Raw genomic sequence first — 16,979 nt, forward strand, 5'->3', positions numbered from 1 at the left:
AAGTGCTTGATTTTATTCTGGGCCGTCCTAAAACAAATTGTGTATGCTTCCGCAGACCCTGTCTTCAGAACGATATTTACATTCGGGAGAGAATTAAGAGTGACTGCTAAAATGCTGGATGAGGGGGAAAAAAAATGAACATTTAAGGGGGTCTCAATAGGTATAGCTTGATGGAGGTGAGAGAGAAAATATATATTTCAAAGGAGGAACTGTTAGAACAAAAGGTCATTGTCTAAATCTAAAGGGTCAGCGGATTCGGTGTTAGGATAAATGGAACAGTCTCCCAGAAGAAGTGGTAGAGGTTAATACAGCAAGGGAATGTAAACATGCATGAGATAGGTGATGTATGTCTATTCTGAATGTGACATGAGAGCAAGGACATCAGGAAAATGTGTATTTGCTGTCAAATTTTACATATCAATAAAACTATTTAATTTTCTTTATTTAAACCTATATCTGCTGTATTTTTCAGGACTTTTGGCTTAATATTTGTGGAACCCCCTGGTGATAGGTGAGTGGTGTCTTAATTTTGTATGTAAGTTTAACAGGTAAGGGTTAAGCAGAATATACAGTGAATTAAATAAAACAAAACATTTCAAGTGCCCCCCCCAAAAAAAAACCTACCTGCCAAATCCATACTGATGATAATAATAAGTCTCTAACGTAGCAGTGATGAAATATTAAAGCATCCGAAAACACAGGTGTTCACGCGGTGCTGGACTTCTCCAATCCGTGCCGGAAGCAATGTACTATACTTTCCTTACGATCGTCTATGATGATATAATTGGGTTTATAGCTCAGGGCAGTATGTAACAAATGGCTAGGACAGTTTGTCTAGCCCCCGCTAGACCTTAATCTCCCCCAAGCACAAAATGTTCTCGTTCTATTAACTGTTTCTCTTCCGCAGGGCTGACTCAGACACTCCTTCCATTCTGAAAACGTCTTGGGTAACATTCATTTTAGCAAAAGGTAACGTTTCTTACCTGTGCGTAGCTCCCCTTTGTTGTTTGGATTATTCTAGATTCTATCTTCTATGTTCCATTTTCTTTCCAACATTGTGTCGTGTGCCATGCCGGGTTTACCTCTAGTGCATGCGTGATGGGTTTCTTTCGTGGATTCTGTCAAAGTATTAGATTATACATTTTTATTATTGTTTATATTAACGGAGTTCAAAGTATAACTTTGTGTCATTATTTTCTTACATACACTAATTCATATTTATATTTGTTAATACCCCTTAACTAGGCTGGGCAGTGTGTTTTAGAAATTAAATCAGCATGGCAAATCATTTTGAACTAATTTTCTGTGCTGGATAGTGTATTGTGTGAGTACATATTCCTCGCCATGTAGCTGGGTCACTTTTGGCAATTAAAAGAAGGGCAAATGGCACTGTATGCGTTATCCTCTTCTAGAATTCACTTTGATGTGCCACAAATAAGAGAGAAAATAACCCAATTTGTTAAAATAAATAAAACATTACTTGTCTAATATGCTTTACAAAAATTTGTTAACAGATCTGTAATTTTATTCTATCCTTTTGAAGGTTTAATCACATAAAATCAAACACTCATCATGCACTATAAATACATATAATTGGGATAGATCTGTTTAGATCCCAGTGCGCAAATATAAAGTCTTCCCATTGGTTTCCGTGAAAGCACTTTCAGCCACTGATTGGCTGCTTAAGCTGCCAATCAGTTACCAAAATACTCCCATTGATTTCATTGGAAGTTCTTTTTCACAATGACTGCTGCTGGTCCTTAATATAATTAAATTAACATGATTATAATGTGAAATATTAATCCTACCTGTTTGTTTTCAGGAAGAGTATTACAGATGGATGATGACTTGGTGATCTCTTGGCAGCTATTGCTTTGTGTCCTGGAATATATAATGAAGCGAACGCCTCTAGAAGCACTCAAGGAACCATATAGTAAGTTTTAGTCCAAAATACGAACCTGAACCAGGAATGTCATTTCCATTCCGTGCTAATATTAGTCATTTATAGAACGCACACAATCACTTATGAAAGAATTGTAACAGGTGTATAAATGCCTGTGCAAATATCCCTAAACCCTGATGGCTTCTACAACAAATAGGCAAATATAATAGTGAAACTTTGTTTTTGTGTGCAGCTTAATGCATTGGGTGTGCTAATTGTCATTTTCCTTTGGTATGTGTTGCTTTACCTTATTGATCAAATTTATGGATACTTTAAATGTTTTATAATGTACTGTTGCCTGGAATCGACCTGTACTTACAGCTAGAAATAGTTCAGATTTGCAGAGGGACATGTAGAAAAGTTTTCAGAGATTTGGATATCCACATTCATAAGTTTTATATATGCAGTCCAGCACTACCTGCACTTAAGTGACCACCCACTGTCCTCATAAAGTATATGTATGTATGTTTATATAATATATATATATCTTTACATATATTCAGTACTGTCATAGTTTGTGATATTTTATGCTTAATAGTTCTGTAATTCCGTATTTGCAGTTTTTTTGTTGCTGGGGATTGTGCAACTAGTCCATTTTCTGGTAGGGTTAAAATGTATGCAAACGTTGATGTTTCTTAAATTCAGAGAGCACCGTGAATGGACTGTCTGTTGGAGTACCGACCCGCGCTTCCCGGCGTGGTCAGAACAGGAATAGAAGCGTGTCACGGCAGTCTGAGACGGACACAAGAGTCATAGAGGTTCTTTGTAAGGAAAATGAATGTCCTGTTGATGAGGTAATAATTTCCTTGTTCTACATTTGCTTTTGGTTGCGGAAGTATAAAAATATGAATCATTTTTTTATCCTGTCTATTCAATCAAGTTTTTTTTCCACTTCCTCAATAATACATTGACTTTTTTTTCTGTTTGTTGTACCAGACTGTAAAATATTATTGCTCTATTACAGCAAATGACTCTATGTTTTCAAACATTTTAAAAATAAACTCACACCTGACACAAAGTGCTGTACATTTTGACACTAAAATGTATTTTCTCTTTCCTTCACAAATGCATCTTGGTCTTCACTTTCCTAGGCATCTGAGGCTGCTCTTGGAAGAGACAAGGCAGACCTTTTTAAATTGCTATGTTTGATACCCTACGTTTCTCCTCCCTTCGGTAGGAAGGGTGTTCTTCGTTTTAGAAGGGGTCTTTGATTTGGAAGATGTCAAGGAAATACCATTCAAAGATCACCTATTTAAGAATGGAAACATCTCCTCTTTAACAATAAGGACAGCAGGTTTTGGGAGGTCTCTAAAGTTGGTTCTGCTGTCGGGAGGGTCACCCAGAAAACATGTTTCTCTGGAAGTGAGCTCTCGGACCACATGAGTAAGAAAGCGAATGCTGCTAAGAAAAGTTTAAAGTGTCCGCCATGGGTTTTACAAATGTAAACAGCCGAAGTTGCTAGGCCTATCAATGTTTGGTTTATTAGCAGTGCAGTATATTTGAGACCCGTCTCTAGTGCTTTGGTATGAGCAGAAAAGACTATGCTCACATGGCCCTAAGGCTCAAACACTTGATGGCAGAAATGGACTCCAATAATCAACTGTCAACCATACCTTAAAATTGATCTCTTCAGAGAGAAATCTCATAAAGTGCCAACCTTCTAATTAAATGCAGCTCGTTTGGCTTGTCATCAGTCAGCTCCACAACCTCATATGCCTGCTGCTGCAGTGCCTCCTGCAGCCGATCAGGCATGGGGAGTCTATATTTGCCTAAAACAACCCATTTTCCCACTTGAGAGCAAGGAGGATTCTCCTAGGAAGCAGGAGGATAGGTCATAAACCATTTTTCTCCACTTGCAAGAGCTGTGTAGGTCATGGAAAAACAACTCAATTCAAGAACATTGAATATTTTTTTTTCCATTTCTTAGCACATATGCAGCATTGTTTCCCCACTAAATTAGGCTCTTTTGCTGCTGTATTCTGTAGCATGTGCTTTCAGTTCCACAAAGAGTTAAGGTGGAGATAGCAATTTACCTCTGGAAGGTGAAGCTAGACAAGGATGGCCACCGGTGGAGACCAATGGTAAAATAATTGTGTTGGCTATAGTCCTGAATAGTTTAGGCAGATAAGCTTGTTTATTTTTTTTAACAGTTTATTTCTTAGCAGAGAACATTCATTATGAATTATAATCTCAATGAATTATTAATACCCATGCACAGCAGGATTCCTAATTGCATTCTCTTTTCAGAATCTACCAAACTAGACTTGGTATTGTCTGTCAAATAACAATTCCATCTCAAAATGTGTAGGACATCAGTGTTGCAGGTGACCTTCTTGTCTGTGGAGTAATGTTGCAGGGATTGCCGATTCAGCATCTTATATTACGAAACTGGGTATAATACATCCATCAAAACACAACCTCCATTTATATTCTGATTTTTCTCACTAAATGTATATTATTTGTAGGCAGCATAATGTAAATGTGGACTTAATGTATCTTTGAATAAGAGATGTATTTGGGTTTATTATTATTTTACACTTTCTAGGTGAAAAATGTCTATGCCTCAAGTTTTGTCAGCTTCTTGGATTCTGTTGGAGTTCCTATGACTGATGGACTTCCTCAGGTACAGTATAATGACACTGTTATACGAAGTGTAATCCATTTCAAAGCATGGTGAAAAGTGTGTGCAGAAAATGTGTTTTTTTTTTTTTTTCCCCCTTCTGTAACATTTGCGGTTCGCCTTCCCCATGCATATAGCAAAACAGAATGCATATTGATTTTGCTCTAAATAATGGTTAATGTTTTTATATATTTAGTTTGAAGTTATGTCAAGGCTGTATGAAGAACAATATAATAGAAATAAAGATTTTGATGCAAGGCTGTTTCTGGAAAATGATGAAACTCTGAGAGTGGACGTCCAAGACAGGTAAGTGTTTGGGTTTTTCTTTTATGTTCTTCTCGTTTATCCCTTAAAATTGTGCCTTTCTTGTGATCTGAATGTCGACGTGTGGTGCTGGCTTTCTTTGCTGGATTTAACATTTGAATAACTAAATGCGTATGGTAATAAAATATATGTATATGTAGCTACCTATTTCAGGCATGTTGTCTACATGTATTAGTTTACCCCTTACTGTGAAGAATACTTGTATTTAGGGCTGCAACAACTAATCGATAAAATCGATAATAATCGATAATGAAATTCGTTGCCAACGAATTTCATTATCGATTAGTTGAATCGATTGTTATCGATTATAAAATGAGGGTTTTTTCAGAGCTCTGAAAAATACCCCTCATTATATAATCCGTTTGAGTGACTCACAGCAGCAGCTCCTACTTACCAGTCCCTCCCTGTAATCACTGTGACAACTGGCCCCACCCCCTTCCTTCTCCCAGAAGGCCAGAACCACATGGCTGTGACACTCATCTAACTGTAAGTATAACATTAATATTTGGACTGCTGAAAGTTAGGGGGGGTGGGGGTTAATTTAGGGGCAGCTATGGTTAATGGGGTGTTTAGGGTTAATTTAGGGGCAGTTATGGTTAATGGGGTGTTTAGGGTTAATTTAGGGGCAGTTATGGTTAATGGGGTGTTTAGGGGCAGCTATGGTTAATAGGGTGTTTAGGGTTAATTTAGGGGCAGCTATGGTTAATGGGGTGTTTAGGGTTAATTTGAGGCAGTTGTGGTTAATGGTGTGTTTAGGGTTAATTTAGGTGCTGTTGTGGTTGACAGGGTCTTTAGGGTTAATTTGGGGGATGCTGTGGTTAATGGGGTGTTTAGGGTTAATTTAGGGGCAGTTATGGTTAATGGGGTGTTTAGGGTTAATTTGGGGGCAGTTATGGTTAATGAGGTGTTTAGGGTTAATTTAGGGTAGTTGTTTGGATGGGGTATTTAGAGTTAATTTAGGGGTAGTTATGGTTAATGGGGTGTTTAGGGTTAATTCAATGATGAGGACTGAGGGTTAATTTAATTAATTTAATAAAGTTAACTTAAGGTGCAGTTAGAGATAAAGGGGGGCAGACTAAGGGGAATCTAAATCCTGGGGGCAGTGAAGATTAACCCAGTACTTATTTATAAAAGTATGGTGTCAGTGTGCTGTGAACAGGTCTGTGACTATGAGGGTATCTGGGGGGTATAAGGCATATCTGGGGAGGATGGAGTGACATATCTGGGGGTATAAGGCAAATACAGTATATAAGGCATATGTGGGGAGGGCAGTGTGGCATGTCTGGGGAGGATGGAATTGTGTATCAGGGGGTATAAGGCGTATCAGGCACAGTGGCATATGTGGGAGGCAGCGTGGAGTGGCATATGTGGGAGGCAGCGTGGAGTGGCATATGTGGGAGGCAGCGTGGAGTGCCATATGTGGGAGGCAGCGTGGAGTGCCATATGTGGGAGGCAGCGTGGAGTGCCATATGTGGGAGGCAGCGTGGAGTGCCATATGTGGGAGGCAGCGTGGAGTGCCATATGTGGGAGGCAGCGTGGAGTGGTATATGTGGGAGGCAGCGTGGAGTGGTATATGTGGGAGGCAGCATGGAGTGGTATATGTGGGAGGCAGCGTGGCATGTCTGGGAGGCAGCGTGGCAAGCCTGGGCTCAAATGTGCATAAATTGGGGGGGCTGGTTGGGAAATAAAGACAAGAAATGCATTCATTTTTTTATCCGATTAATCGACAAAATAACCAGCCAACTAATCGATTATGAAAATAATCGTTAGTTGCAGCCCTACTTGTATTTAGTTATATTTAAATCAGGTTATTCTTTAGTAGATTTTTATAGTCTTTATACAACTTTATGGCATTGTGACAACATATGGGTATAAAATCCTGTTGTGTGGTGAGTGACAATAGATGCTACATGCTTTCATAATTTATCATGACCTGATGCATTGCCAACCCATCGGCCGAGGGACAAATTAAAACTAATGAAAATGTTTGATCTGCGCGTTCTATCCACTTTTTTAACAGTTTTATTTGCTAACCCTACAACCCTGAATAAGCTGACGAGCCCATGCATTATAATTTTCATTCAGTGACCTATATATATATTTTTTTGTCAGTTTGGAACAGGAGAAAACGCCAAAGAAAACCGATCTGGAGGACGTTCCCCTGATTCCACCGCAAACGCCAGTCAGGTGAGCAAAATAAAAATAAATGTAGTGTGTGTGTATATATGTATATATATATATATACTGTGTATAATATTTTACTTCTAGATGTATTTTAAGAGTTTATTTTTAGACATTTAAAAAGTTCTGTTAAAATGATTGTCAGGAAAACTAATCTGCAAGAGAGAGGGGGGGGGGGAATACTAACTTTGCTGGCCATATCAGTGTGTGAGCTCTGTTGTCAAACATTTTATTTGTAGTATTCTAGCATGCTGTGATACTGATTTTCTGTTTTCTAGAGCTGTGATGAACACAATCCACCAACTTATGGTTGTTTTACACTCTACAAGTGATGAACCATCTGACATTCTCAAGTCATACTTTAATGTGAGTGACTAAAACAAAAGACACATTTGGCAAGTTGGTTACAAGCTCAAACGATATGTGTTTTGTGGTGCTTACTGCATGCGCAACCTGCAGCCGTGGAAAACTTGGCAGCATAGTATAAACAAGGAGCTAAAAAGGTGGTGGCAACTTCAGTGAGGATCAAGGCAACAAATTGTGTGATGTAATGAGGTCATAGAATATCTGCTGGTCTGCTTATTACCAGCAGCCTTAGACAAAGCTTTGATTATAATGGACATGGCTGTCCGTGTTCCCCTCCCCGAGCCATGTAGCACTCCTCAGGCGTGTGTAAATCCTAGATGGAGAACCGGGAAGCTTGTGCTTATGCGCACATTGGTTTCAGGACAAAACAAGACAGATGCTGCTCACCAAGCCTATGAATGCCATAAGCAATGCATGTGATATGCAAAGAAGAATGGGCACATACATGGTCATTTATTTAATAAAGGCATTACAGATGTTTTCCTGTATTATGTGAAGACGTTTGTAAAGAGAAAGTTATGTGTGTTAAGTAGTCATTGGAATAATTATACTTGGGACGTTTTTGGCCCTCATCTTCATTAAAGGCCTAATTTCACCAAACCTCTATTAGACAAGATGAGATAACTTTTTCATGTTGGTCGATATAAAAGAGAATGTTTCGATACTCCGAATTCTAATGACATCAGAGCAGCTTGAATCGCTTAACACTCAGGCGGCTAAAAGCATTGGCAGGCGGATATGTTCACAGGTAGGGTGGGCAGCACATAGAAAGTACTTTGATGTAGTATGTCGGATAGGTAACTGGCGTAATGAATTCCTTCTCTTAGTTTATTCCTCCCACAATTCAGAGCAACATACATGTGTCCTGTGATAAATGGCCAGTGTGATCCCCTGTACTAGACGTGATAGTATTTTATGGACACTAACAGCTTTACTTTTGAGGTGCAGGTGACCGACTTTTTGTTCTATTTGATCTTCATGAAAGGCCCGTTACAATTAACTAAATTTCACCGAGTAAAAAAAGTGAATTAAATGCACTTGAAGAGGTTTAATTGCTGTAATGTAAACACAGCAGACGTGTATGTCTTTTTATTTTTTATTAGATAGGTCTGTCATAACTTCATAGAGGCTCTACTGTACGTATATTCTAATTATTTGCAGAACTGTACAGTGAACCCAAAGGAAGATATTTTGAAAAGGCTGGAACGTCTTGGCTGTGTCTTTAAAGAAAGGTTTGCTGCATCTATTGGGCAAGCTTGTGCAGAAATTGGCTATCAGGTAATTATATAATGAACTGGCAGAATATTCGAAAGACTGGCTTTCAAATTGGTAAAATGATTAATTTTGTGGTCCAACGCCTCTACTTGAAACTAGGACACATTGTTATTTATTATTATTATTATTATTGATTCTTGTTTATGTTAGAAGGCACTACCACTTCTCAATTGGAGTAGTGTCAGCCAATCACATGTATGTTTTGCTAGCATACATATGATTGGCTGCTGCTGCCTCCATTGATGTCGGCTTACTTTCATAATAATTGGAGTTCTACTGAACATGTGCACGAAGTGTATTGATAAATGTGTTCTGCTTTCATTAGAAGCAGATATGGTAGTGGCTAAAGGAGTCTCATTTTCTAAATCCTATCGCTTGTGAGGATCATGTCGACTAAAATGACGCATACATTTTAGGCTGAGTAGGCGAGCAGATGGATAGTAGGATTCAAGTGTAATTTTAACTGTGGGATTGTGTACAGTGAAGGGATATCTGCAGGAAATCTATTAAAAAAGGCTTTAGTGGCTCTATAAATTAAATACCTTGTGTGAATGTTTGAGTGTTGGTGTGACAGTTCCCTTTTATGTTTGTGTTCTGTTTTCTATACTTGTGATAAGAAAATACTTCCCAAAATGTCACCCCAAATTTGTTCTCTTAAACCTTAGTGATTTCCTTCTACAAAATATAGTCCAAAACACTGCCTTCACAGCAAATAACAAATCTATAGTGGATAGAATCTACATTGTAGCACACAAATTACCGTATTTGCTCGATTATAAGACGACCCCGATTATAAGACGACCCCCCAAAATCAAAATATTAATTTAGGAAAAAAACAAAAAGCCTGAATATAAGACTACCCTATAGGGAAAAAGTTTTACCAGTAAATATTAATTAATGTAAATTATTTTCATGTTTAATAAAAGCTATGATTGAGAAAAATATATTTTTTAAATTTCCTTTTATTTGCCAACCTGCCCCCCCCAGTTATGCCACTCTGCCCCCAGAAATGCTTTATACCCCCCTATTTGCCACTCTGCCCCATGATATGCCTTATACCCCTGTATGCCACTCTGGCATATAGGGGGTTAAAAGGCATATCATGGGGCTGAGTGGCATATAGGGGGGTATAAAGCATTTCTGGAGGTATACAGGCATATCATGGGGCTGAGTGGCATATAGGGGGTTAAAATGCATTTCTGGAGGTCCAGAAATGCATTTTAACCCCCTATATGCCACTCAGCCCCATGATATGCCTTTTAACCCAGCATGTACTGGCTGCCTTGGCTTGATAGGAGTGTGATTGCTGTTAGCAGTCTGATATATATATATATATATCAAACTGCTAACAGCAATCACACTACTATCAAGCCAAGGCAGCCAGTACATGCTGGAACCTGGGGATGATAGCAGTGGGATTACAGCCTCCATATGCCATGCTACAACCCCCACCCCCCTTACACATCCATGCTATCACACACACACTCACACTCATTCACAAACATTTAAATACTCATTCATTCCCTTAATCACACACACTTCACACATACTCAAAAACCCTCCCCCACCCCCTCACCTGAACTGCAGATCTCCCACTCGCAGACTTCTGCAGGGGACCGGCTGTAGCAACTTCTCTGGCCCCGCCCTCAGAGGAGGGAGGGGGGAGATAGAGTTCTGTGAGGACGCTGCAAGCTTCCTGCCCTGCTTCTAACAGAAGAGACGCTGCTCGCGACCGGTAAGCAGCATGGCGCCAGCATTTTTTTGGGGTCTGATTAGAAGACGACCCCGATTATAAGACGAGGGGTATTTTTCAGAGCATTTGCTCTGGAAAAAACCTCGTCTTATAATCGAGCAAATACGGTACTTAAAATTCCCATGTATAAAAATGGTAGACCCTATTTACATTTAACCTTTTGAGTGCTGGGTCAGGATCCCATTTTCCCTGTGGGAGGCCCAGTTGAGTTTTTGTAGATGTGCTATAGTTAGTTTTGATACCCCTTGAATCCATGCTTGTCTTTTTCAGGACAAGTTAATCTATAAATACATACACAATTTGCCTTAAACTAGATAATGTGATATCACCCCCCTCCAATAAAAATGTATTGTTTCCACAATTATTTCCCCATAAATTACGAAACAAATGATAAAGGTAACTGTTATTGGTTACCTTGATAGCAAACATCTATGTTGGCTGCCTGCTCCAAGGATTTAAGTTTCTCCCCTTTCAGAATGCTCTGTATTTCTACATTGGTGATGTTCTTGTTTTTCTTAGAGGTATAAAGTTGGAGTGCGCTTGTATTACAGAGTCATGGAGGCCATTCTGAAATCGGTGAGCACAATACATTGGTAAACACTGAAGGCATGCATGGGCACCAAGATCACCAGAGTTTATGTATAACTTCTCTTATGTTGTTTTAGGAAGAAGAGCGCTTGTCAGTTCAAAATTTCAGGTGTGTTGTAGAAATGCTATTTTATTGGATTCATTTTAGATAAGCTGTACCTTGTCTTGTGTGTTGATGGCCTCCCCTCTCCTGGAACCTGTACCTTTTAACATAACCGTTCTACATTTCAAGCTAACCTCCTTTTGTTTATATTCAGACAGATGTGTTAACTGGACAGTCTTATTTAGTCTTGTAGATTCTTTTTTTGGTGGTATTTTGGGATTTACCTAGAATATATACCACAATCCTTCATAAAGAATGCTTGATTGAGTTACAACTTTACAAGATAATGTAAAGCTTTGCATGTCAACACCACTAAGTGTTCTTAGAAATACCATGTATTGTGTCCCTTTCATCTTCAGTAGCAAGGATCAAGTACCCTTTTCTCCCTCGTATGCTCAACATGCCAACATATTTAGGGCCATGTAAACAACCATCCATGATGTTATGCAGTAGGTTGTGTGTTAGCAATACATGCAATTGCTACCAACTTTATGCATGTAAATGTTTTGAGAATGATCAAAAGAAAGATGTCTGATGGGCTTATTTCTCTTATTTAGAGGTATATTTTTTTATTAAGTGAAACTGTGGTCTGCGTTTTCTTTATAAAAATAATGGAGCCTGCATGGTTTGGTATATTTAAATCTTTGCATTGATTTTCAGCAAACTGTTGAACAACGACATTTTCCATACGTGTCTTTTGGCCTGTGCTGTGGAAGTGGTTATGGCTACCTATGGAAGTGAGTAAAATCATTCTTTCTGCAAAGCACAAATCCGATTAAGCTAACTTTTTAAAGTTTAGACATTCCACATTTACTAGTTTTATACCCTGAATTACAGTTAATCACAAGTATGTGTTCGTATTTTTTGTTTCAGGAAATGTTTCTCAGAAACAGTCAAATCCAGTAACAGATCTGTCTTTTCCATGGATTCTCCATGTGTTTGACCTGAAAGCTTTTGACTTTTATAAAGTAATTGAAAGCTTTATAAAAGCTGAACCAAGCCTATCAAGAGATGCGATCAAACACCTTGAGCGATGTGAGCATCGTATCATGGAGTGCTTGGCCTGGCAGTCTGTAAGTACATTTGTTTTTCTTATATAAAAAAAAAAACAGAACATTGATTGTTATCTGCAACAAACTATTACTTTCATAATCGATGAGTTGGACGGATTTAAAAACTGCAAATTTTTCATTTAAAATTTAATGAGGGGGCCGTGCGATGGGGATAGTTCTTTATTTGGAGACTAGAGGGTGGGAGGGGGTTAATACATACCTTACAAGAGACTGCAGTCTGGCATGTCTTCTCCTCTCAAACACCTCCTACCTAAGTCTCTCAGTTCCGCATTGTGGTGCCTGTTCATAACTCTGGTGTACTTCGGACACAAGTGCTCCATATGTACCTTACCCACATAAAGCCTGCAGCACAAAATTATTTGTGTTAAAGCCCCATGGAAAAATAATTCTCTGTGAGCATAAAATACAATGCTCTTTACATATAGTTTAGCATTTGCCAAAAACCTTGTTTTATCTCGTTTTATTTTTCCAATAAACCGGCTTTATCTACAGAGCTGGAGGCTGCCCTTGTTGTCAGTCATGATATATTGGGTGACGTTACCTGCCCAAACCCCACGCTGAGCTGATACTTCAGCAATACTAATGAAGTCTGTTCCACAATAGAATTTCATTAGAGTATCAGATTTGACGATTATGACTTACTGCAGGTAGTATGATAAGCAGTCGATGTTTGGTGGATTGGGCTAAGAAGGGTTTGAACCACAAACAATTGGCTAATATGCTACAACCTGTAAATATTATATTATACAAAAACTACAGCAGTTTAACAAGACAAAAGTAATGTAATATTTTGAAATCTTAATGTAATTTAATCTGAAACTAGTCATAATAAAAATGATGATGGATCTCCTTTAAGACATACTGGTGCAAAAGCAGAAGGTCCTGCTCTTACAATCCAGCAGATAAGTCTTCATTGGCATGGATTGGTCCTGCCAGGGTTCAATCACGGACCCTTTACGTAGAAACACTGCACTGGGAACAAGCAAATATGAACATTCAGAACATGCGTGCAAAAATTTAGCGCTGCGCATACAGCCTTTCTCTCAACTCCAGAAGCAAGTTAGCTTCAGCCTCTCCACTCCCCCCACTATTCTGGAGTAGATGGTGCCTGCATCCCTCTGGTAAATTAAAGGTTATAGTGCAGTGGTCCCGAGTGCCCAATTTTCTGCATCAAACCAAGTTGCGGACCTCAAAGAACAAACACTGCATATTAACCATTGAGAGGAAGTTTTTTTGATACAAAATTACTATTCACAACAGTGTGCATCAATTTGCCCATATAAATTGTTTGTTTTTTAAACATTGAAACATAGAATGTGTCGGCAGATAATAACTATTTGGCCCATCTATATGCCCATGCAGAAAGACACATGTCTATTTGTGAAAAGGATTTTATTAAGTAGCATTTCAGTGCAAATGCTAATGTTATCAGTGTATAACAAAAATAGTTGCTCACTCATTCAAGCAATCCATTCATACAATCATTTATTCGTTGTCATTCACACAATTCACCGACACATTAGTTCTTCATTCTCTTACTCCTTCACACAATTCATCCACACATTAATTATTCATTCTCTCTCATTCACACAATTTACCTAGATATTAATTTTTCTCACTCTATTTCAATATTTTTACTATCCTCCCTTAACACTATCTAACCCCCCACTTCTTTGTAGTTCACTTACCCTGCTTAGTCTTGCAGTGGGAGCGTGAGGCCTCTGCCTCGCTGCCTTGTTCACTGCTGAACTGGCGCTCTGCATGAAATGCTGGCACCGGGACCAAGACAGAGGCCTCCTGTTCCCACCACTTCAGTCAGGGCAGCACCAAGGCGGGTGGCGGCAGGGAGCTGAGAAAAACGAAAGGGCGCCAAGCGGTTGCTGAAAACTTTTACAATTTAGTGACAGCTCGGCACCCCTCTGTCTTCTTCCACACACCCCAAAGGCTGGCCCTGTTGTCAACCCAAGGTATATGCATACATTTTGATTTCTAATACATAGATTTTAATCTATTAAGTATACTTGCTTATTGAAAGATTACATATTTCCTTAAGAAATTATTTCATTTTTAAATTTGCAGAAATGTTTGGTTAGCCCTGACCAGCCCAATTATAGTTTGCTAAGGCCTCTCTGGAATTAGTGAATACACATCACCTTTTTTTTTTTTTTTTTTGCTCTTGGGATGTTGTGTTTTTTGTGATTTGTGGTTCCTAACATCACTAAATGAGCTACTGTTTCTTTTTTATCATTGCCGCACACGTGTGTTATTAAATATAATTAATGTTTTCTCACGCCCTACTGGCAGCGCAGAAATTGATGTCTAAACATTAATTATGCAGATGTAAATATTTACCCTTAGCCGGATACTTATTTGGGCATCATGAATGCCATTGGTGTACAGGCAAAAGAGAACCGGCTAGACTGTAGCTCTGGTCACTATGTCTATCCTCAATAGAACAAGTGGAGAAAATGAGGGTGCGCATACATGTTTGTTGCGCTATTTCAGACCATGTTTTTTTCACTTTTGTAATATATCCCTTCCTTACATTTTAAACAAACTATCGCGTATTTGATCACTTAAGAGGTGGGCGAGCTAGATGATCGCGCCAGTAGAACTAGGGCCAGTCCTGATGCCTGTAAAGGCCAAAATACTGAAGGAGAGGAGGCGTTTTTGCGGACTCAGCTCCAGCTTGCAATCCTGTTCTTTTGGTGAGAAGGGCCAAGCCTAGATATACTTTACTTATACTATTACGAGAGCACAGTTTCTTTCATTGAAATGAATGAGATCACTTACTGCACATGCTCACGTCAGCATTGGATGTGATTGGCAGTAAGTATACCACGTGCGGGAAGATGAGTTCGGCTGAACGCATTTCCTGCGCGCAAAATGTGCAAGTGCATATGGGGAGCCTCTGCATATGCATTAAAGGGATTTCTCTTCAGCGGAGAACGTAAGCTCTGCATGCCAATAATAGAATAGTCTTGAGGGCATTCTTGTTTCGGTGTATTGGTTCCTTTCACAAAATGCTCGGGTATGTTACCTGCGTTCTCATTGTCAGGTGGTTGTCTAATCCACTGACTCCCAATAGGGTGCCTGCTTGTTTCTGACATCAAGACTCGCTGAAAACATAAGTCTTTGTGATTCAGTCAACAAAAGACAAATATGTCCAGGTAGATCAGGAACAGGAAATCCTAATCAAACTGCAAACCAGTAATGGGGTGCGCTGTTTTTGTATACTGATCTTTCTGCTTTCTAAAAACATATTGTGTTACTAAGAGCCATTGCTTACTTTGTTTTCTAGCCCTTTTTAGCAAGAAAACTCTAAAACGCTAAAATCGGCTGTTCCACCTACACTGCTGCATTTAACACTTTTATAACTAAATACTGCATTAGAATCATCGTATATTTTGAATGCCTAAACACTTCCTAGAAACAATCCCTTGAATATGCATGTTAAATGTAGCTGCTGTAAAAATACGTTAAGTGGAACACTGCCTACTAATTGGGGGAAAAGTGGTAAGCACAACATGTGAAAATATGAGCCCTTTTTTTACAGTCTTGCATAATATCAATGTCTTTGTGGAATAACATTTTAGATTTACTTCTCATTCATAAAAATGATAACTTAATAGAAACAAAGAATTTGGAGGCACACATTTGGACAATTTAGATTCAGGATAATCATATGCCTATCCAACGTATTTAAATTTCTTTTACTGTATTAGCCTCTACCACTTCTGATTGGAGGCTGTCCCAGTTGTCTACCACCCTCTAAGTAAAGTGGTTAGGTCCAGCAGCCGGTGCCTGTGCCACAGTGCCTATGCTGCTGCTTCCGGCAATTCACTGATTATGGTGGCATGGCCCAGGGTGGGTCTTGATTGCAATCGTTCACCCATTTTGTTTAATGTTTCGAAATGGCTATATTGATGGTGGAGAACCCATATTAAACAATTTATATGGTCTGCCCTTGTGTAAATGTATTAGAAAAGGATGAGCAATCAGCCATAGTAAAACAGTATTCACAGACCTGTTATATACTTCACATTGGTGGTGTTTGAACCATTTTTAACAATAGATTTTTTTTTTGTTATTATTTCACCAAACATAGAGCGCTATTGCCACTTACTGCACAGTAATACAATAGAGTGCCTGCATTTTCAAAAACAGCCCAGGTATCTGTCATACTCCAGGAGGAGAGCTGCGTTTATTTAAGGATCAGAATTTGAGCAAGTAAATACTCTTTTGTTTATTTTAATAGTCACCGCAGTACTATGATGTGGTAGTAGTAATAATCCTAATTAAGTATAAGCTAATTACCAAACCGAAAGATACCTATATATATAAAAATACATGACTTCGTCTTTTTGTAAGGAGAAGATGTCTGTTAAGATAAGTTTAATGAGGATTTCTCTTCTAGAGCCTCAAAAATATTCCCAATGTGGTGACCAATGATAAGATGTTGAAATGCAGGCATTCTGAATATATAAGTAAAATTAAAAAAACCCATAGTGTAACACTTTTTTTTAATAAATGAAGTCATTCGCTCACATGAGCCAACATATCATGCATGGTTCAATGAAAATCAGTGTGTTTCTGCGCAAGTTTTCTCTCCTTATCTCCAAAACGTTCCTGTGGGTTCAAACCTCTCCTGATACTGCCATTTAGATGTTCACGCAAAAGTGGAAGTCACAAAATAGATGCACACAGTCATCCCAGAGCAAATGGGTGAGAACTCCTTGCAGTGGCATGTCTTA

The 16,979-nt window shown here is 38.8% G+C and overlaps 1 protein-coding gene across 1 annotated transcript in view; it reads left to right on the forward strand.

Annotated features, from left to right (window-relative positions):
- The window catches only part of RB1 (RB transcriptional corepressor 1), an 89,735-nt gene that overhangs the window by 13,704 nt on the left and 59,052 nt on the right, over positions 1-16,979 (forward strand). Inside the window, exons 5-17 of the mRNA XM_053455539.1 lie at positions 473-511; positions 908-969; positions 1,823-1,933; positions 2,588-2,736; positions 4,488-4,565; positions 4,759-4,868; positions 6,999-7,073; positions 7,346-7,433; positions 8,595-8,711; positions 10,981-11,037; positions 11,127-11,158; positions 11,813-11,889; positions 12,026-12,225. Of these exons, the coding sequence (XP_053311514.1) occupies positions 473-511; positions 908-969; positions 1,823-1,933; positions 2,588-2,736; positions 4,488-4,565; positions 4,759-4,868; positions 6,999-7,073; positions 7,346-7,433; positions 8,595-8,711; positions 10,981-11,037; positions 11,127-11,158; positions 11,813-11,889; positions 12,026-12,225 (1,195 nt within the window). The remainder of the gene's footprint in view (positions 1-472; positions 512-907; positions 970-1,822; positions 1,934-2,587; positions 2,737-4,487; positions 4,566-4,758; positions 4,869-6,998; positions 7,074-7,345; positions 7,434-8,594; positions 8,712-10,980; positions 11,038-11,126; positions 11,159-11,812; positions 11,890-12,025; positions 12,226-16,979) is intronic.

The sequence above is a fragment of the Spea bombifrons genome, chromosome 2 (assembly GCF_027358695.1).
Source record: "Spea bombifrons isolate aSpeBom1 chromosome 2, aSpeBom1.2.pri, whole genome shotgun sequence".
NCBI classification, from domain to species: domain Eukaryota; kingdom Metazoa; phylum Chordata; class Amphibia; order Anura; family Pelobatidae; genus Spea; species Spea bombifrons.